The 22,881-nt window shown below is 40.5% G+C and overlaps 1 protein-coding gene across 1 annotated transcript in view; it reads left to right on the plus strand.

Annotated features, from left to right (window-relative positions):
- Positions 1 to 22,881, plus strand: part of DEPTOR (DEP domain containing MTOR interacting protein) — a 141,966-nt gene that overhangs the window by 52,158 nt on the left and 66,927 nt on the right. The window contains exon 4 of the mRNA XM_033126381.1: positions 13,172 to 13,350. Within this exon, the coding sequence (XP_032982272.1) occupies positions 13,172 to 13,350 (179 nt within the window). The remainder of the gene's footprint in view (positions 1 to 13,171; positions 13,351 to 22,881) is intronic.

A 22,881-nucleotide genomic window follows, 5' to 3' on the forward strand; every position in this document is an offset into this window, starting at 1 on the left:
TGTCCAACTGATAGAGGAATATTTTCCTGTGATTCCGCAAATGACGTAGATGATGTTGGATCTGCCGGCAGTTTCTGGGCGTAGGCTGGCATCCTGTCTTGTGAGACAGAAGAATGGAAACATGGACCCAGGAGAGGCAAAGAATTTTAAAAAGAGGATAGATTTATTGAAAGCAAAGAGTCAAAGCTCCCGAGCAGGAGGGGGTCCCGAATTGGGGTGGCCCCCTGACTGATGCAAAAGTTCTTACTTTTATACCTTCCCTTGCCTGTTTGGGGAAGGGAAGCTGATTGAAGAAGGGGACTGTTTGAAGAAGGGAACTGACACCTTCTAATGAAATTCGTCTACCAGGTTTATTCTGCTTGCTCAGGAATTAGCAAAGTAACCCACTCTTATCTATCAGATCAGCTCCGTTTGTCAGGCCAAAAGGAATTTTATGATTAACCTCAAGGCCTTGTTACGTTATGTCCTGGAGCAGAGCGAAGGAGTGATTTCAAAAGTGTTTTAGGATATGGCTGTCTTTTGTTTATTCCACCAGGGACCTCCCTGTCTACCTAGGGACATGCTAGCTCCCCTGTATCACAACCTGACAAGGATTGACAAGAGATGATACGGGTCAACTCTCAGGAGAGTTTGAGTGTGTGTGTGTGTGTGTGTGTGTGTGTGTGTTTTCACGTGTGTGTAGCCGTGTGTATCATTTGCTCACTGCTACTTTGTGCCAGGTTGATATGCTAGCTGCTTTATACAGATTAGCTCTAATTTTTACAACCCCACTGAGGTAAGCATTATTATCCTCATTATATACAAGAAGAAACAGGATTAAAGCCCAACCACAGCTTGGAAATTGCACTTCAGAGATTCAAACCCAGGGCTGCTTCACATTGCCACTGTCTCTCCGGAACAGTTTGTGCTAATAGGGCACGAGCAGAGCAGAAGGTAGTCAGTCAACCAGCTCCCTCCCAGATTCCTCTTGCTTGGCTCTGCTGTGTTGTTTTATCCTTCTATTTCCTTCCTGCACTAGGACACAGAGATTCAGAAATACTGAAGGCTCTCCTTCCTATCACATTTTGTAATCATCTCAAGTTTTGTGTGCTCAGTGCTTCACAAAAGCCAATATTGAAGAGATCAGAGTTTGGGATAAGGAGAGGTTTATTGATGGAGAAGGCAGGAGCTGTCAACAGTTCAAACCCATCATGAGAGTGCCGCAAGTTTAAGCCTCTGTTCTGTGAAGGGAAAGGAGGCAGGATGGGGTGAGAGGTGGGATCCCAGGAAGAGCACAACGTCTCCATATCTCTGTTGCTGGTTGAGTCTGTCCTGAGGTTCCTGTATATCTTTGATAAAATTATTGTTTCACACACATTTTTCCACCTCTGCAGCAAAAATTCCTTGGATTAGGGGCTGTTTTGCCTCAAGCAGAATTCCTCTAGTCAATTAACATATCTATAGCAGGAGCCTTCAAATCAATCTGAATAAGAGAGAGAGAGAGAGAGGAGCAGGTTGTTAGCATCTAGGTGAACACCAGTGGTTCCAGTTTACCATGTGTTTCTTTATCCCATTTCCCCTAGACTGAGGTTAGCAGCTGGTCCTTTGGTGCTAAGGACTCCCTATTGGTTTCCAGCAGATGGATGAAATCCAAGTGTATAAGAGCAGTTTAAAGAACTTTAGTTACCTTGCTTCCTCCTGGTCTTCCAGAGTAATAACCTTGACTTACTCTTTGTATTTCCAGTGACCATCCCAGGGCGCTGTCCTCCTTAAGTGCTGATAATTCATTGTTGAGCTGAAAGCACAATGACCATAATAAAAAGCAAAAGAAGGCCTGATCATCATTATACAAAAGGACCAGTCTGCTGCCGTCTTTGTTATCTTCATGACTCACCTGAGCTCAGAATTTATGCACTCGATTCACCTTTAGGATCTGAAGCCTTTCTGACCTGACGGCTGCCTGGGCCCAGGCTTCTCTCCTTCTACTTTGTGGTCCCTCTCACCCCCACCCCACCCCCACCCTGACTCTTCTTAACACTGAACGGCTTCTCCTGGCCTCTCCTTGTATCATGCCTTTAGGACTAGCTGCTCCTGGATCCTGTATCCTCTCACTGCCAGAGCCAACTCCCATTTCTTCTTAACTTGGAGTTTGGAAGCTCCCTCTGGTAGACTTAGGGATTTCGTTCCTTGTTTCCTTTTCATTCTGTATGTATGTCTTACTCTGTTTTAGCATTTATCTGCCTTGTGCATACCATGTTTCCCTGAAAATAAGACCTAGCCGGACGATCAGCTCTAATGTGTCTTTTGGAGCAAAAATTAATGTAAGACCCAGTATTATATTATATTATATTACATTATACCCGGCCTTATAGTAAAATAAGACTGGGTCTTATATTAATTTTTGTTCCAAAAGACACATTAGACCTGATTGCCCAGCTCGGTCTTACTTTTGGGAAACACGGAAGGTTTGTAATGTTTGCTTCCCCACTGGGCAGTAAACAATTTAAGGACAAGGGCCTTTTCATTTCTGCATCTCCTGAGACATAGAAGATGCTCAATAAATGTTTATTGAATTAATGAATGAGTAAATGAAATGACCAAAGTAGTGATGTTTTAACAGTTTTATTGAGATATAATTCACCTACTGCTCCACTGGCCCATTTAAAGTGTACAGTGTAATGGCTTTTAGTATATTCACAGATATGTGCAACCATCACCATGATTTTAGAACCTTTTCATCCCCTCAAAAAGAAACCTCGTACCCCTCAGCTATCATTTCCCTATTTTCCCATTCATCCCAGAGCAACCACTAATTTACGTTCTACCTCTATGGATTTCTGTTCTAAACATTTTATATGAATGGAATGATGTAATATATTGGTCTTTTGTGACTGGTCTCTTTAATATAGTATTGTGGACGAAAAAGGTGTTCTAGGAAAGTGACCTCAGAGGGTGATCTGATCATAAATTCCTAACTGGGCAGGTCATGGTGGGGAGTCAGGCCTCAAGCATAGAACTTTTTAGTAGAAGGTTTATCTTTGCCTTCGTGAAGCCCTTTCCATTGTTTCTGTGCATCTAGGTTAACACACCTCTGAGATAAGCACCCCTAAGGAAACACATAATCTTTTTAACTCTCTTGTAATCACATTCCCACCTTGCTTTCTCCAGCCTTCATGTCGTCTGCCTTATTATTTCCTCCTTAATCTCAAATGTACGAAAGAAACAATAGTCATTCTCTGAAGCATTTGAGATCTTGCTTCCCAGCAATTATCATTCAGTTTTGGCTCAAATAAACTCTTATAAAAATTCTTTACAGGTTTGGACATTTCTCACATGGATAGTAAAATTTTTCAAGGTTTATCCATATTGTAGCATGTTTCAGTATTTCACGCCTTTTTATAGGCAAATGATATTCCATTGTATGGATATGTGACATTTTCACTTTCAGCAATAGATGGACATTTGGGTTGTTTCTAGATTTTGACAGTAATGAACAGTACTGCTGTCGATGTACGGAATGTCCAAACCTGTAGAGAACGTTTATGAGTTTATTTGAGCCAAACTGACGACAATTGCCAGGAAGCAAAATCTCATTGGATTGAGAAAATACTCCAGAGAATGGCAGTTTTGCAGCTTATTTTATACATTACAATCAAAGGAGCAGATGTAAGGAGGGTTACAGGAAATCCATGGGTTAGATTAAGGGGCTAGGAGAAAGGAAAGCGGAGAAATCTCTGGGATTGGATAAAAAGTAAAATGGAGAGACATAGTTACATTGGTGAGTACACGATACTTAATAATTCATGTTTGCAGCACATAAAGGTGGTATTCGGGGAACCAGATAATAACGAGGGGTTTTGAGGTCTTGTGCTCTGGTGCGGTGGGTTGTGCCTCGAGGGGTCTGGAAAAGAAGACTATTCTGACATTCCAAGAGTATGTTATTTTAGATACAAAAAGACAATAGACAGGCTCACTACTGTAAAGATTGACCTGTGTCAGGGAAGCTACTGGCCTAGGATGTGTCTACCCATCATGATCCACTTTTAGGAATTTTTATGTTCAGACCATCCTATGTGGGTTACTTTTGGTGTGTGGGTTTGTAAGGCCCGTCATGTAGGCTTCCCCGCGAGATTCTTGGGTTTAGTATGCGGTTCCTTTTTCATCCACACTACTATGAACATTTGACAGATTTTTCTGTGGACATGTTTTCATTTCTCCTAGGAGTAGAATGGCTCAATCATATTGTAACTTTATATTTAATGGTTTGAGGAACCGAGAGACTTCTCTGAATTGGCTGCACCATTTTACAGTCCCACCAACAGTGTATGAGACTTCCAATTTCTCCACATCCTTGCCAACACTTGTTATTATCTGACTTTGGTTCTAACCAACTACTGGGTGTGAAGTGGTATCTCGTTGTGGTTTTGATGTGCAGTTCTCTGGTGACTAATGATTCTTAGCATTTTCCGATGTGCTTATTGACTGTTTGTATATATTGTTTGGACTTTGTAAAGATCATTTGCCCACTTTTAGATTGGCTTATCTTTTTATTTTGAGCTTAAAGTGTTCTTTATATATTCTGGATGCAAATCCATTATCAGACGTATGATTTGCTAGTGTTTTTTTCCCCTTTTGTGAGCTGTCTTTTCACTTTCTTGGTGGTATCTTTGAAGGATAAAAGTTATAAATTTTGTTGTCGTTCAGTTTATTCATTTTTTTTTCCTTTGTCACTTGTAATTTTGGTGTCTAAGAATCCTTTGCCAAATCCAAAGTCATGAAGACTGAACCTTATATTTTCTTATAAAACATTTATGATTTTATCTGTTACATTTAGGTCTTTAATATATTTTGAGTTATTGTTTGTGTTGGGTATGAGATGAGGGTCCTGCTTCATTCTTTTGCGTGACTCAAATTGTCCTAGCACCATATGTTGAAAAGACATTCTTTCCCTGTTGAATGGCTTTGACATCCTTGTCAAAAATCAATTGACCATAAACGTATTAGAACAGTGATTTTAAATCTGTTTTAAGACAGGGAGTCTTATGACTATACAATGTCAGACCTTGGTTAAAAAAAATTGCAGAAGCTGTTTCCCTTCTTCTTTCATACTATTTCTACAAACATGCAGAACAAAGTGGTCCCACTGTCACCGAGCCCATTATCCTGCAGAAAAATGGTCCTTCCTTTTCATTGTGTTCAGTTTTTTATCGTTCTTTCTTACCTCTTTTAAATATATTCATTTAATTTTCCCTCGTTGGTATTGTCTTCCATTTTTCTTCATTACTTCATCTTACCCCCTCTAAATTTTTTCTTTACTCACTCTTTCTTTGTTTTTGGCAGCAAATCCTTCTATTTTCTGCTAATTATAGAAACATCCACAATAAATAATAACCATTCCCTTTAAAAAAGCTTTTATACTATGTTTTAAAACCAGCTTCCCTTGACAGTTATTTGAAAAGGCTCACAGTGATTTGAATTGTTTTAAATTCAGCGTAAAAGTGCTTGGTTTCTCTCCTTGTGCAATTTTACGGTTATGAAACCATAGTTGAATGTAGCCTTTTAGGATAGCCATGGACTTGGACTCCACACTTGGCTTCTATCTAAAGCTGATTCAAGTTCTGAAAATGTTTAATACCACAACACTAAAAACCATGGGGGATGTGAAAATTACATCTTGGGTTCCAAGATATCAGTCTCTTATGAGCATAAACCCAGCATTAAAAAAGTTCCTGCTTTTCTTCCAGCAAATTTAAAATAGCAAGCAAAGAGGAAGGATTTTATCTTTCAAAGACAAATAACACACTCTATTACTGTTGCTTGTGGTGGTCTTAGTTTTCAGTCAGTTGATGAACAAATATTTATTGAGCACCTAATATATAAAGCCCTCCCTGGGCTGGGTTTTCTAAGAAATAAAAGCATTTAAGATGCAGTGTCTATCTTTCAGAAGTTTCTAGTTTAGCTACAGGGGTAAGTATAGTGCATTAAAAACTAAGAGGATATGTAAACCCTACTATTGACTTTAAGGTAGTACCTAATCTAGCCTTTTAAAACAGAGCCCCAGGATCTCATTTATCACCTTTATGTAAATGAGAACCAGTCACCCTTTTGACTTTTCCTCCAGGCTGGTGCTGTCTCTCATCTCCACGGGACTGTTCTTGGAGAGTTGGGGCTGGATTTTTGCCCTTGTTTTCCCCAGAAGCTAGGTTCCCTGGTGCAGTGAACAGCCTGCATCACTGTAGAGTGAGCCCCTTTTTATGAAGAGTAGTTTGGATTTCTCCAGGAAAAGGAAGGAGGGAAGATGTGAGGGAACAGTCTGCGTAAGGAGCTAACATAAAAAGGAGTACGTTCAATTCAGTGTATGACTTGGCGACAGGTGAAGGAAGGTGAAGGATATTTGTTGGCCAAGAGTGAAAAATGCTATTTTTCCTCCCTTCCCCTCACCTTTTCCAGGATGTGATATTTTTCTTCATAAATATTAACCGAACAGCTTTCGGTTTACTAGTTCCAAACCTAATTATTGTGAAAATTATGTCAATTTAGCTGTATGACATCTCTTCTGTAGATAATAGCATCATACTCAAAAATACCAATGCTCATGGAAGCATTCCTCCCTAATTAATACTTTCTTGCTAATCATACAAGTCAATGTTATACATTCAAAGTGTGTATTGGAAGCATACATCTAAATACATAATTTATACATTGGGAACTACTTTATTATGTTGGATATTAATATAAGCATTTTGTGAAGAACAAGTCATCTGGTTAAACATAAACTTAACTTTAATATAACTTTTTTATTGATAACATTTTCCCTTAGTTACAAACGTAGTCTATTCTCTCTGGGGAGTAATTTGAATAATGAAGAATTCTATTAAGAGTTAAGAAACATTTTTCATAAGCTACCCCCAGGGGAAGTAGCACTTTTAATATTTGGGTGAATGAGTTTTTAATTTTTAATGGTTATTATGTATATAAAGTTTTATGTTTTGCTTCTAAAAATAATTTATCATTATATTAACACATTCCTTTTTTTTTTTTTTTTAAAGCACTCTCTCTACATTCTAAAACATGTTTTTGGCTAACTAGCCCATGAGTCGTTTTGATTTCCTCCCTCGCTTGTGCTCATGTATACCATTCACATATGTTCCCACGTTCTATAGAGCCTTTCCAGCTTTTTTGAATATTCTCTCAATGTACAACGAGATTGCTATCAGCTTATTTCTATTCCTGTACTGGCCCCGAAATGTAGCAGTTCCTTCTATTGTAATGCTGCCTTCCCTCTGGGTTAAAGTAAGTCTGGGAAATCTGGCTGAGATACATACCCAGGAAAGGTTGAAGTCAGCTCAGAAACATGATAACAATCTGGTGAGTACTTGCAGGAGGTGAGTATGTATTGTTGATGCCTAACACCTTATAAGGTGTGTGGCTTTATGGCATGATTATAGGCCAGCACAGGACAATTCTGATTAAAAATTTTTTGTTCCATAAAATGGAAGCATTTCAGCACATCATACACACTTCTCATGACTAATGAAAATGGACCTGTTGTTCTTGTGTATAGAAATACACCCAGAACCTTGATTCATTTTGCCACAGAGAGAAGTGTTTGACTTTATCGAATAATGGCTCCAGAAAACTTTTGTCATCATCATCATCACCGATCAAGTGTAGTGAGTGTGTATGGTGTACTTGGCACCGTGATTGAAGCATTTTATGCATTGTCACACTTAAGCTGCACAACAATCCCACAAGGAGGATATATCCCCACCTTACACTTGGGGAAGCAGTCATGGAGCTAACACGGGTGCAGAGTTAGGATCTGAAGCTATGTTTGTCTTTAGAGCTCATTCTTTTAAAACTATCCCACACTTTAAGGAAATTTTAAAAAAATTAAATTAATGAGGAAGAGACAACAAAACTGTGAATGAGCCATAAATATTGAAATTACCTTTCAGCTGACTAATTAAAATAAAGCAGTTTGGTAGCTAGTCGGCAAAGATGACCCCAAACATTTCTAACTTTTCCTATATGAGCATATTGTTCTTTCCATGAAGACGTGGCATGTATGTCCCCTCCCTTTGAGTCTGGCATGTATATGATGACTTTGACAAATATAATTCAGGGACATTGACATTCTATATCTTCTGAGCCTCGGCATTGCGTAGTTGATTGATTTTTGACAAGGGTACCAAGATGTTTCACTGGGAATGAATAGACTTTTGAAGTAATGGTGCTGGGACAACTGGATCCACACATACAAAAGAATGAGGTTGTACCCATACCTCAGGCCTTGTAGAAAAATTAACCCCAAATGAATCAGACAACTAAATATAAGAACTAAAGCTATTAGACTCTGAGAAAAAAACGTAGGAGTAAATCTTTGTGGGCTTGAGCTAGGCAATGGTTTCTGAGATGTGACACCAAAAGCACGTGTGACAAAACAGAAAAAATGGATAAATTGGATTACATAAAAATTACAGACTTTGGGTTACAAGCAATACAATTTTCACCAAGAAAGTGAAAAAATGACCCAGAGAATGGGAAAAAATATTTGCAAATCATATGTCTGATAAAGGACTTAACATGCATTCTTAAGTATCTAAAGAATACTTAAAATTCAATAATAAACAGACAAGTAATCTAATTATAAAATGAGCAAAAGATCGGAACAGGAATTTCTCCAAAGATATACACATGGACAAATTAGGCACATGAAAACGTGCTCAATGTCATTAATTATCAGGGAAATGCAAATCAAAATCATCCCACACCCATCAGGATGGCCTTGATAAAGAAGAACAGATGATAACAAATGTTGGTGAGGATACGGAGAAGTTAGAACTCTAATACCTTACTGGTGGGAATGTAAAATGGTACAGCCACTTTGGAAAACAGTCCGGTAGTTTCTCAAAAGGCTAAACAGAGTTACCATGTGACCTAGCAATTCTACTTCTAGATGTATATCCGAGAGAAATGAAAATGAATGTCTGCACAACAACATGTGTAGGAATGTTCAAAGAAGAATTATTCGTAATAACCAAAAATAGAAACAACCCAAATATTCATCATCTGACGGATGGATAAACAAAATGTGATATTTCCATACAATGGAATATTATTTGGCAATAAAAAGGAATGCAATACTAATACATGCTACCATAGGGATGAACCTTGGAAACATTGTAGTAAATGAAAGAAACTAGTCATAAAGGACCACGTGTTGCGTGATTCTGTTTATATGAACTCTCTGGAATGGGGATAGTCTCTAATTTATAGATACAGAACATAGATTGGTGTTTGCCCAGGGATGGGGCAACGGGGAAGTGGAGAGTGATTGCCAATGGTTATGGGGTTTCCTTTTGGAGTTATGAATCTATTCGAACATGGATTGTAGTGTTGGTCGCACGCCTCTGTATACTGAATACCATTCAATTGTACCTGTAAAATGGGTTAATTGTATGGTAAGTGAGTTATGTCTCAATAAAACTGTAAAAAAATCCTGGCACCATCTGCTTTCTTCCTCTGGAGCTCTGCATTTCAGTGTCTGGCCTGCCTCACTGGAGGAAGAGGCTCTGCTGACTCAGAACTGCAGCGTTAGACATCCAGCCCAGCCACCATCTGCCTGCAATTGCATGCGTGACTCCAAGCGAAAGTGAGGGAGGAACTGCCCAGCTGAGCCCCAGGCGACCCATGGAATATATCATTCAATGGTGGCGTTTTAAAGCCTGCACATTTTGGAGGTAGCTTGTTACATAGCAAAACATAATTGGAACAAGTAGTAAGTCAAATTCTTGCTTTAACACTGTGACTACATATTATTTCTAAAATTAAATCCCGTGAAAGGCTTTGTCTTAAGCAGAGGAACCTGGAAAGGGACATTACTTCACTTTAAGGGGAAATGAAATAAGGAAGAGCTAAGTGTGGTGGGGCATGTTTTCAATGGCAAGCCAGACCAACCCAGCAGGCCTGCCAACTGGTCTTTTTTCAAAGCATACATTTGCAGCAACAGCTAAACAACGACTTGTCCAGAGGCCACCAGCTACGTAGCAGGAGCTGTAGAGGGCTGGTACGTCATTTTTCTGGTTAGAAGAAGTGACACAAGTAAACCTCCATCCTTTTGTCCTCCCCATACCCTGAAAGGAAAATCGCTGAGCTGGAAGGGACAGAGTGGTTTGAAACAGAGATAGAGGCCAGGCCTCTGTGTCTGTATCATAAATGGAGAGTGTCAATAAGGCAGAAACTCTCGATTCACCTTATCTCCACACAGGGTCATCATAAGGGGTCATTTTTAATATAATCTTGGATAATGATGTGTAGCAAGGGAGTACAGAGAAATGAGTTTCATTTATTCATTCTGCAAATACGTTTGAGGGCCCATTGTGATAGGAAACAATTGTGAAATACAGAGACAGGGACATTTGTCTCAAAAGGGCTCTAAGAAGGGCCTTGCAGAGAAGGAAGCAGGGGAGCCCTGAGAAGTGGCACATGGCCCAGGTTTGTGGGACCAGAAGTGACTTCTTAGAGGAAATAATGTCTATAACTGGAAAACACCTGAAGCTAATTTTATTCTATTTTCACTCCAAAATACCTTATTTGAGGGTCAAAAGAAATCAAGAAATGGTGGTGTTCCTATTTGGGCATGCACGTGGGCCCTTTAGTTGTCCTTTGTAGGTTCCTATCACCAATGTATGCTCCCAGGTCCAACACCATGTGGCTTTCTTCCATGCAGTTTATTTCCAGGAGCTTCCAGTATTCATTCTTTGTTCCTACAGTACTTTCTGGGTGGTGTGGCGTGTCTCTTCTTGTGGGTTTTCACATCTTTTTGCCATGGCCCACTGGTGTGAATGTTATCTCATCCTGCAAAACGTATCACCTCAAACTTAGTCGTTTAAATGATGTATTATCTCTCCGGATTCTGTGGGTTGCATGGTGATTCCTCTACTCGCTTCATCTGGGCTCATTCCAATGTTTCCTTCCTGGGCTGGAAGGTCCAGGATAGCGTCACTCACATGTCCCAGAATTGGTGCTGTCTGTTACCTGAACATCTCAGTTCTCCTTTTTTATTTTTTTTTTATTTTTCATAAGAGTTTATTTTAGTTTATTTGAGCCCAACTGACAGCATGCTGGGAAATAAGATCTTACTTAAATGCTCTGATGAAGAACAGTTTTGCAGTTCCTTTCATACATTCGGAATTAGGAGGGAATGTCAGGAAAATTACATAAAGGTGGGAGAAAGCAAGGTGGGGGAATCTCTACGATTGGATTACAGGACCGTTCACAAGATTATGTGCTCCCTTGAGGGTTCATGTCTCCTTCTTGGGGCCCCCCTACCTCTAATAGGTGAGACTTGCTTCCTTTCATGATGGTCTCAGCCTGGCACTCCAAGGGGGCGAAGGCAGAAGTTGCAAGACCGCTTACAGCCTTGCCTTGGAGTCACATAACGTCGCTTCTGCTAAATTTAGTTGGTCAGTGCAATTCACAAAGCCAGCCCAGGTTCAAGGGAAGCGGAAGTAGACTCAGTCTCTTGATGGGAAAAAAGTAAAGTCACATTGGAAAGGAGCACAAGAGGAGCTGTTGGGGCTATCTGTGCACATGGTCATCTGTGTATGCACGTGGTCATACATGTATGACATATCGTCATACATGTCTATGTAACAGTTGCCCTTTCTATCTTCTAAGAAGAGCCTGGTCATTATTATAGGAAATATAATTCTTATTGCTCATACCAACGCAGCTGTTACTGACCTTGGGAAGCAGCCTAGTAGCTCTTTCAAGGATGGATTAAAAGCACAGAAGAGGATTGACTTTGGAAAGGTCTAAATAAGATTTTTAAATGCATTCTGTTAAAGCCAAATAAGAATGTTTTTAATGAGTTCTGTTATATGCTAACAGCTTTTATAAACATTCTTAGTATAAAAGCATACTTTTATAAAAGCTTAGAACTTTTTTCCCCTAATATTTTTTGATGATAACAGCAACCCAGGGAAGGAAGTAGACAAAGCATTATCTTCTTCACTTACTGTGAGGTTGGGGAAACTGAAGCAGTGAGAAATTATGTTGATTAATTTGTAGCAAAGCTGTTTGGGTCTTAAGTCTCCTACTTGCCCATCCTGTGCCCCTTCGGTGGCTTCCAAATGGTGGCACAGGACCAGTTTTGGGCTTGTTTATTTCGAGGTGTCTTTGAGATGCCCGTGTGGATAGAAAGGTGTGGAGTTAGGAATATAGGTCTGGTCTAGGGATAAAAATATGGAAATCCTTGGGGAAATTCTTGGGGCAATTAAAGCCATGATGATGAAAGAACATGATTGAGAAACTATGGAATGAGGAAGAGGTATTTGGGGAACTGAATCTCAAGGAATTCCAGCCTTTAAGGTCCAGCGAGATGAGGAGGTGTCAACACAAAATTAACTGAGAAAGGTGAGACCAGAGGGCTGGGAGGGAAACCAGTACAGTGATGTCCCTCCAGCTGAGGGGAGTGGTCAATAGCATCTAATGCTCTTCATGCCAGCCAAAATGGGGACCTACCAAATGCCCATCACATATGGATGCAAGGGAGCCTTCTGATGATGCCCGTGGGAGCTATTTTGGAGGTATGGTGAGGATAAGAGCAAGAGGAGCTGAAGAATGCTTGGGAAGGTAGGTGTGAGAAACAAGCTATGTGGGGATAGGGGGCTGGTAGTAAAGGAGTGACTTAAGTAGTCTTAGTCAGGGCTGCTTTAACAAAACATACCTTAGACTGGATGGCTTAAACATAGTTTAATAACCAAGGGAGTTGTCTAAGAGAGTGTACGACAGAAGCTATGATGTCTTCTAACTGAGCCTTAGACGTCACACACTGTCATTTCCTCAGTGTTCTCTTGGTTGCCAGGTCAGCCCTATTCAGTGTAAGACGACTATACAAGCATGTGCATACCAGCAGGCGAGGATCACCGGAGCCATCTTGGAGGCTGGCTCTCACAGGAACACAGTTTAATAACCACGTTTTATAACTAGTTTTATGAGTAAAGGTATAAAGAAGAATCCACGTCGAGACTGAAAAAATAATTACATTTGTGGCAGCATGTGACAGACACATCTGTCTGTCTGACAACTTTGCTGCGATGCTTCACAGAAGCCTGTGACATAGGATTTCAAATGAGCTCTTTTCCTTTTGCATAGGTTTATTTTGTTGTCCCTTTCTTCCTCCCAGGCTGATGAGCCCTGAAAACACACTCTTGCAGCCCCGGGAAGAGGAGGGAGTCAAGTATGAGCGCACCTTCATGGCCTCTGAGTTCCTGGATTGGCTGGTTCAGGAAGGCGAGGCCACCACAAGGAAAGAGGCCGAGCAGCTTTGCCACCGGCTTATGGAGTATGGCATCATACAGCATGGTGAGTGTATGGGTCAGCTTTGGCTGCGGTAACAAACAACTCTAAGTTGGCTTATAGCAAGTATTTATTTCTCACTCAGGGGCCTATAAGTCAACTGTGCCTCTGCTTGGGCTCAGCTCGGTCTGTCTCCAAGCTGAGCATTAAGTTCAGGTACACGTTCCATGCCTTCTCATTCTGGGACCCAGGCTAAAGGAACATGAACTCTCTGGGATACACTGTTTTTACAGGTGAGAGCAGAAGCGAAGAGGGCAAGTTGATTCTTGCAGTATCTCCAAACACTCCTGTTTGGATGTGATTTAACATTACTGCTCCCGTATACAACTGGCTACAGGAAGTCATCTGGTCAAATCTGGATGGGAAGTAATGACTCTTACAAAATTGGTTGCAAGGGGAGAACGAAAACTTGCTGGACCGGGCAGGGTATAAGCTGCCAAAGTAAAAAAGCAGTAATCCAAAAGGCCTTCATAAAACTTTCACTTTCCTTTTAGGGCTGAATGATAATGATGTAATACCACCTATTGGTTAAGAACGATATTTGTTTTCTGTTGCTGTATAAAAAATTACCCCCAAAACTTAATGGTGTAAAACAATAATAAATGTTTATTCTCATCTCGCACAGTTTCTGTGGGCTAGGAATTTGGGAGGGACTTGCCAGAGTGGTTCTGGCTTAAGGTCTTAATGAGGTTGTAGTCGTCAGCTGAGGCTACAGTCCTCTTGAGGGTTGGCAGGCTGGGGCATTGACTTCCACAGTGTCTCACTTGTGTGCCTGATAAGTTGGTGCCGGCTGTTGGCAGGCTGGAAGCTTCAGTTCGTGGCTCTATGGACTTTCAAATAAGACTGTTTGAGAATTCTCATGACATGGCAGTCAGGCTTCATCCAGAGGGAGTTGTCTAAGAGAGTGTAAGACAGAAGCCACTATGTCTTCTAACTGAGCCTTAGATGTCACTCACTGTCATTTCCTCAGTACTCGCTTGGTTACCAAGTCAGCCTTATTCAGTGTGAGAGACGACTATACAAGCATGTGCATACCAGCAGGCAAGGAAAACTCCGAGCAATCTCAGAGGATGGCTGTCACAGGAGCACCGGCTCTGGGTTCCCAGCCCCACCAGTTATTAGCTCCTTACCTTCTCTCATCTGTGAAATGGGGATACCTGCATAGGGTGGTTATAGGAGTATATGGGGTAGATATAAAGCACTTGGTTCAGTGTTCTGCTCTTAATAATGCTCAGTCAATTTATTACTACAGTGTAGCTGCAAGGTGTAGGCTTAGAACAGTGAGGAAAGGGCTGGGAACTAGATAGGCGTGGCAGGAGAAAGATGTCAAGATGAAAGGTAATACCGGTACTTGAGTCATTCTTGCTGTGAACTGCTAAGATTTCTGTCCCAGGGCTAGGAAGATAAAGTCGAATTACAGAGATGAAAGAAACTTTTGAAATTATTTGGAGCTGTGTTTTACAAACTGCAGAGTGCAACCCTTTCTTTAGTGGGTTGTGAAATAAGTACAGAGATCCATTCCCAGCATTAAAATTTTTTTAAAGTAGACTATCCCAGACTCTTACTACTCAGAGTGTGGTTCAGGGACCCAGAGTGTCACTGGAAGCATGCTAGCAATGCAAACACACTCGATCTTACCCAAGTCCTGCGGAATCGGACCTGCATTTTAGTGTGACCCCCGAGTGATCTGCATGCCCGTGGAAGTTGGAGATGCCCTGGACTGGATTTACTTAGAATAGAAAATATCAGAGCACATTTTATGTAGTAAGGTTAAGTATTGTCCTGCAAAACTTTGACTTCTGTTAGATTATACACTATATAAGCACATGGACTTTTTCATGTGTATATTGACTTGCAACATAAAAACTGTTACTGTATGTTGGAGTCAAGTATTGTGAAAGCTACCGATCTAGAGACATTGGTTAGAAAGGCACTCAAGCCACTCAGTATATCCCAGTGTGTTTTATTGTACGCGACATTGCTGCGGTCAAACTCACAACTGGTCATCGATGGCCTAATCTGTTTACTGAGGGTGGGAAGGTGGATAGAAAAGCGTAGTGCCAGTGTGGCTCCTGGCCTTAAACAGCTTATCATCTTATTGGGACTAGAAGATGGAGATAGATGCAAGGACAGAACAGTCCAAGGTGTACTGTCTATATTTTATTTGTGCGTTTATTTATTTTACGCCGTGTGCCACACTGTTTTAATGATTTTTACACCTATTAACTTATTTAAACCTCTTCAACTCTTTGAGGCAGATATTCTTTTTGTTGTTGTTAAATTTATCTTATTGTGGTAAGAACACCTAACATGAGATCAACCCTCTTTACAAAATTTTAAATGGACATATTAACTAGAGGCAGGTATTCTTCTTATCTCCATTTTACTGAGAAGGAAAATAAGACACCAGTAAGTTAAATAATTTGTCTGAGGTCACTCAAGTAGGAATGTCCAAATGGATATTACTGCTAAAAACTGTGAATTCATAGTCGGTTGGGGTAACTGGGGTTCCACAGTGAAAAATGGTGTATTTGGGTAAGAGTCAGTTCTGTCCTCTTGGCTCCAGACAGAAAACTTGGTGACACCAAGTTCTAGGAGAAAACCAGACTCTTAAACTACACTTTACTGACTGACACATCTCGACTTCAGAGAGAAGATAGAGGATGCCACAAATTGTTTCCAAATGATTTCCAAAGAGTGAGTAATTATACTTCAATTGCCGTGTAATTTTGTAATGCTATAAACATAAGTGCCATGAAGTCACGAGGTAAAGGATAAAATCAGGCATTATTGATAGCAAATCTTAACCACAGACGTTTGCTTTCCATAGTTTCAGGAGGATCGAATATGCTCTACCTGTAGAAGTCAGAGTTTCTGAGGTTAGTTTTAGTTTCCCAGCCCAGCGAGTCATTGCTAGATCACAGGTTCTGAGTTACGAAAACACGGCCACAACTTATGTGTATGTGAGAGATAATGAGAAATACCATTTAGTGTCTCAAGCAAAGCTCTAGATTTTCCAGTTAATAATTTATTCCACAGCTTCAACATTAAAGAAAGTCAGTCTTTAGGGTTTGAGTGAAAGGTTTCTGGATAAAAGTAGTTCCCTAGATTGAAACTGGTAGGCGTAAAAATCAAGCCCAATTATGAAATCCTCACTGGCTTCCTTTACGAATGGTGAACAATGCTCTATAATGAAGACAAAACTTGTTAGAGGAGTAATTAACTTGTGGGCATATCTGTATGTGTGTATCTATTTATCAATATGCCCATGCATGTAAATATATGTGTATATATTTATGCACGTGTATATATGTTGACCATGTGTGTAAATATTTATCTCGCTGTTTCATTCATTGAGGTTTATTGTGTACCAGGAACTGGGCTAAATACTTTATAGATTTTACTACATTATATATTTAATATGGACATGCTTCACATATACAACATGTACATATGTTATTAAATCCTCACAGCAGTTCTATGTCATTGTTATAATAATAATAATAATCATTATTATTATTATTATTACAGTTTTACAGTGACTACATCTGAAGTTCAAAAGCCTTTAGGATATCTTCCCAAGGTCACATAACACCAGTAGCTGAGTAGGCATGGTGCCTTAGAAAGTTTTCCTTGGCCCAGGATGTATGTAATCAGGTGTCGCTGCCTGGCACAATGGAATGAACAGTCTTTGAAGGGAGACAGACAGGATGTAGGTCCCAGCTCTTTCACCTACTAAGTGGCCATGTCGACATTTCAATAAATTAAATAAGGTTCCATTCCTCTGGTTTTTAAATTTATGAAATTAGAATCACATTATACACCTTCGAGAGCTTTTATTTATTTATTTATTTTATTGGGGAAGGGGAACAGGACTTTATTGGGGAACAGTGTGTACTTCCAGGACTTTTTTCCAAGTCAAGTTGTCCTTTCATTCTTAGTTGTGGAGGGTGCCGTTCAGCTTCATGTTGTTGTCCTTTCAGTCTTAGTTGTAGAGGGCGCAGCTCAGCTCCAGGTCCACTTGCCGTTGCTAGTTGCAGGGAGCGCAGCCCACCATCCCTTGCAGGACTCGAGGAATCGAACTGGCAACCTTGTGGTTGAGAGCCTGCGCTCCAACCAACTGAGCCACCGGGCCGGCCCCCTTTGAGAGCTTTTTGTTTTGCTTCATTTTGTTTTTGAAGACCTGTGAGCACCCACCTGTACTAGAGGGACTCAGCATATAGTTGAACCTGTGGCTAAGATTTATTGCAGTTAAAGGACATAGAGAAAGATCCACAAGGGAAAAGGACATACCAGGTGTTGTCTGGAGAATCCAGGTGCAGGCTTCCCCTCTTCTCCCTCCCAGGGCCACACAGAACTAGCTTCTTCCTTCAGGAGGGCCATGACTTCCTACTAGCATTCCAGACTCTCAAAAGGAAAGCACGCATTCTCCATAAATTACAGTGTTTGCACAAACGGTCTAGGCAGGCTGGTTTAGCAGAATTCAATACTCTAGGTGGGCAAAGTTGCCTTATCAATTAGTAACTTAGGGATCTTTCCAAAAGCCAAGTTCTTAGATGCTAGCCATGGTCCAGCCCCACAAGCAGACCCTTTCTGTATCAGGGCTGCTATGGCAACTCTTTCCTGCATAGAGTTGCTGTGAGAATAAATGATAGTGATTGGCAAAGCTTTTAACACAGCGTCTAACTCTTATGGCTCTCAAATGCCAGCTATTGTATGTGATCTGATCAACTCCAAATAACAGTGAAAATTTACACAGCTTCTACGTACACCAGTCACTGTTCTAAGCACTCTGCGCATTTATACATTTATTTCATTCAGTAACTCTATGAGTTAGATATCACAATTATTTTTAAGACGAGGTTCAGTAACTGGCTTAAGACAAGAGCTGGTAAATGGTAGATTCAAGATTGAAATCAAGGCAATCTGGCTCTTCATCACTAAAGAAGATGCTAATTATAAGCTCCACTAGACTATAAAAAAAATAAAAAAACCCTCAACTTTTATTGCGTCAGCCGCACAGCCTGGCAGATATTGCAACTATAAAAATTGTTAGCCCATAAAATATATAAGATTCTTTCTGCAAACCATGACTAGGTACCTTGAGATTTTTGTGTAACCTTTGCAAATGTGAACACATTTTTTTTTTTTTTTTTACTCACATAAACTATCTCCCTCAACTGCTTTAGCTGCTCTCCAGCTCTGTTGTCCTTAAATGGAGAGAGATAGAAATCAGATAATCACGTGGGTAAATTGTTCACAGCTGCAGCAGCTGACCCTGGATAATCAGGGTACTGCTGCTATGTCCAGGCGTATAATTTCCTCTTTTAAAGATTTAGAGCAGTTCGACAATTTCAACACTCCATCAAGCCTTTTTGTCTTTTACTTTTGTTTTAAAAATATATTTATATAACATTTTGCAATCTGCAAAGCAGTTTTTACACATATTATTGTTTTAGTTCCCCCAGCTGCTTGAGGCTGGTTGTGATTACCCCATCCTCCTGTGGAAAACAGTAGCTGAGACAGTCGCTCTGGTGGCCATGAAGAGAGAATTTGGGGTCTGCTGCAAAGGGAGTTAGGTGCCAGATCTGGACAGGAATTATACATCTTTTCAGTAATTATGATCACTGAAAGAGTTCAGCCTGAGTCTGGAATAGCCTAGCCCAAGAAAGAAAGAAAATGAGAGAGAGAGGAACAGAAGAGGAGGAGGGGAGGAAGAGGAGAAGAGAGGAAGAAAGGAAACAAGGAAGAAAAAAGGCACTGACGATTGAGGCTAAAGGCAAGATTGTAGCTTGCCCAAGACTGTATGATATTACAGAAAATTATTTTGACACTTGTTGAAACTGTAAGGGAGACTTTATTCAAAACTATTGCAATAGGAGTATTATGGTAGGGGAGGGAGATGGGGCTCTACTTGAAATACAACGAGGACAAGTGGGGATTTATAGCCGTGGAACAAGGTGAGGGGGTCAGTGGATGGAAATTTATTCATAGAGGACATCGAGGGCAGGGAGCTTCTTGCTAAACCAACTTCACAAAATTCTTGCTAAAGGCCAGGCCAAGGACTTATATATATCAAAGATGGAGGATGAGGAACTTCATCCAATATCAAGGGTGATCAGAAGTCCAGGGGCAGGGGACCTCACTAACCTGACTTTGCAGGATTGTTGCTAAAACTGGGCTGAGCAGGCCAAAGAAAGGATGAGAGCCAACATCAACACTTAGTTGGAAAGAGGGCTCGGAGCGACATGACTAAAGGCAGGAGAAGGACAGAGTCTTTGTCAATGGTGACCTCCCCTTGCTTGCTTACCCTGCCTCCTTCCCTCTCCATCAGGACCCTCCAACTGACATTGTCTTACTTCTTGCTTTTGGTAATTCCTTGCCACCAACAAAATAAAGATTTTTTCCATTACAAATGGTACCCAGTATTTTAGTCTTCCTTTACCCTTAACTAGAATGCAAATGCTTTGAGGATGGAGAATTTATTTTCTCTGTCTTGCCCAGTGGCTTGGCATTTATCTACTTGCGACTCAGTAGAAACTGTATTGAATGAATGAATGAACGGCAGCAATGAATGGCAGCAGTGACCACTTATTGAAGACTTAACCATTTGCCAGGCACAGTGTTGGGTATTTATACCAGCTAAAGTTCTTTGAATGTAAACAGCCCCAATCATCATTGGCTTCAGATAAATGGCAGAGCTAGCTGACAGTTAAAGGAAACATTGAAAAACCAGGCTGCCTAAGGGGCAATCATTTGCAGCCACTAACAACCAGATAAACCAGCTTTAGCTATTTTCTACCCATATAGTCGCTCTTTCCAGATGTAAACTCTAGAGAGTGACTCTGATTGGCTGAGCCTGGGGTGACACACACACACACACACACAAACACACATTTTTTTTTTTCTTTTGAAAGTTCTGTTACCACAAGAAAATGAGTGCTGGGCAGGTGAAAACAACAGACTGTTTTTAATGCTATTAATTTATTTAATCCTTCCTCCCCAAAATTAATGCCCTTGAAATTAGGTGGCACCTTGTTTTAGATGACAAGGTTGAGGCATTTGCAACTAGTGTGTTAGCTTCTAAATGTTAAACTCTGAATAGAAAAAATAATAAAGATGGGGTAGACTATGTTCTCAATCTACTTTTAATAATTAATATTTCAAGCATAATCTCTATCAGCAGCCGTAATCTAATGCATTTTTTTTTCTTTTTTTTACTTTCTCAATCTGGAATTTCTGGGAATTTTCACATTGTGCCCCTGATATGCTTTGGCTCTGTTTTACTCTGTGTTATAGCTGAGTCCCAAGCAGAAAGAAACACAGACACAGCCAGAATGCTGTTGCAATGTAAACATAAGGGAACAAGGTGGTTTGGTAAAGTCAAGGGCTCACATGTTCGCATACAATACAGTGTTGATTTAGGTTCAAGAAAAACAGGTCTGCAGCTGCACCAGGCCTTAGCTTTTAGAAAGTGAGAAGGGAATGTGAGATGCGTTATCTTCTGTAACCTTTCAAAAGAAATGTTATGCACAGGGAACAGAGGTCTTTTGTGAACAATGTCATCACTGTAAATGTTTCTCTTCTTACTTGACATCAATATAACTATTTTCACATGTACAGAAACTGAGCCTCTGGATACAGATCACGTTTGGCTCTGAAGCCTGTGCTTCTACGGACTCCTGCCTCGCTCTTGACAGCTGGTCACTCAGTGTCCCCTGCAGTACACAGTCCTCAGACGTTTGCCCAGACACAACGTTTTTATACCAGTATGAGGAAGTCTTAAAATACAAGCACACAATCTAGGGCAGTTGAAGTGTATCGAAGGTGTGTACTCTCGTAGTATATACTCAGCTTGGCCCTATGTAGAAATGTAAGGACTCAGCTGGGTTTCAGTGGTCACTTTTAGTGGGACACATAGGTTGGGTTTATTGAGAAGAGCACGTCGGAATTCTCGGGGTGGAATGAACAGTTCAGACTGCTGATTCTGATATGCCCCTGCCCCCTCCTCCTGGTCAAGAAGCATTGTGGTGTTAGGTCCCGGTTATTGGTGGCATGAAGTTGACCATAGCCTTTAGGCGGGGTTGGGAAGGTGGGAAAAAAGTTAAGAGGCTCTTCTTTAAGGAACGATCCATGTCCATGGTCTTTCCCATCTCAGACCTTGTTTCTAGCTCGGACCCTGTGTGGGTCTTGGGTGAGCGCCTTGTGTCAGCCCCTTCCCACCTGGAAAGTATGGTCCCCAGGTTCTGCCTGGGTACTTATAATGGTTATTCTCACAGCCATTTCATCCTTGCTTCCCTGCTGTCTCTCGTGGTTCTTCCTCTAGAAATTCTCCCACTAGCCCCTTGTGGCTTGAGATTCTTAGCTGCTCACTTTAACTCAGTTTCTCTTAGCTGATACGCCTGGTATCACAGAGAACATCTGGATTGTCTTTTGCGTTTGGACCCATCGTTCTTTAGAAGTCTTCCTTCTTTCTGCTCTTTCCTCCCCTCTTCAGCCAGGAACTTCGAAGAAACAAAGGATAGTAATACCACGGAATGATTACTAGGTATAAAACTAACTGTATGTAAACTCTAATTAGTATAACAACTATAGAACAGGATTAAGTTAAAATTTAAGAAGGAATTATATACACAGACATACATATCCTAATTACAATTGGAAAAATATGTGTTTATTAATCATAACACATTTTAATCTAACTTGGAGAGTAATCTTTTTGTAAAATGATATATATGTTATTTTCAAATTGACACAAAAATGTAAAGGTGCTAACATTTTATCTAACTTTTCTCTAAAGAGCTCTCTTTCAGTTCTTCTCTGTCCCAATGATGATGACCTTTGACCCAACAATAAGCCCACCCCCTCTCTTCTTTCCTCATCCAAGGAAGACCTACATTTCAAAATCTATGTCCTTTCCATTTTATTTTAGTAATTCCCTAGGCTGCCACCCACATTCCAGTCTGATTGGAAATTACCAAAGCCACCATGCCAGTGGAGAGGAGTGGGTATTGGTTTTGCCCACTGGCTCACACCTCTCTCTGATGTCCTCTTTGACAGTTGCTGAGAGCATGACCTCAAATAGGGATTCCTGTCAAGTGGGGAACATAGTGTGCTTCCTCATCAAAATGAAGGAAATAGGATGGGGGAAGTAGGGTGAGAAAAAAAACAAGACAGCGATAACAACTCATGGCTGTAAGAAGCTCAGGTTAAGAGTTATCTTCTATGACGAATAGCTCTCAAAGTTATTGGGATGAACTTGTATGTTGGTTAGCTCGTCTGTTCCTATGGGATACCAGTCTCCATACGAATCCTATTTCCAATAGAAATATGATGTAAGGTACAAAGGCAATCCATATATGTGATTTTAAATTTTCTCATAGCCATAGCAAAAAGAGTAGAAACAGGTGAAATTAATCTTAATAATATATTTCAACTCACTATCTCCAAAATATTATCATTTCCAAATGTAATCAATATGAAAAATACCAATCAGCTATTTGGCATTCTTCACACTCAATCTTCAAAATCCATTGC

The sequence above is a fragment of the Rhinolophus ferrumequinum genome, chromosome 14 (assembly GCF_004115265.2).
Source record: "Rhinolophus ferrumequinum isolate MPI-CBG mRhiFer1 chromosome 14, mRhiFer1_v1.p, whole genome shotgun sequence".
NCBI classification, from domain to species: domain Eukaryota; kingdom Metazoa; phylum Chordata; class Mammalia; order Chiroptera; family Rhinolophidae; genus Rhinolophus; species Rhinolophus ferrumequinum.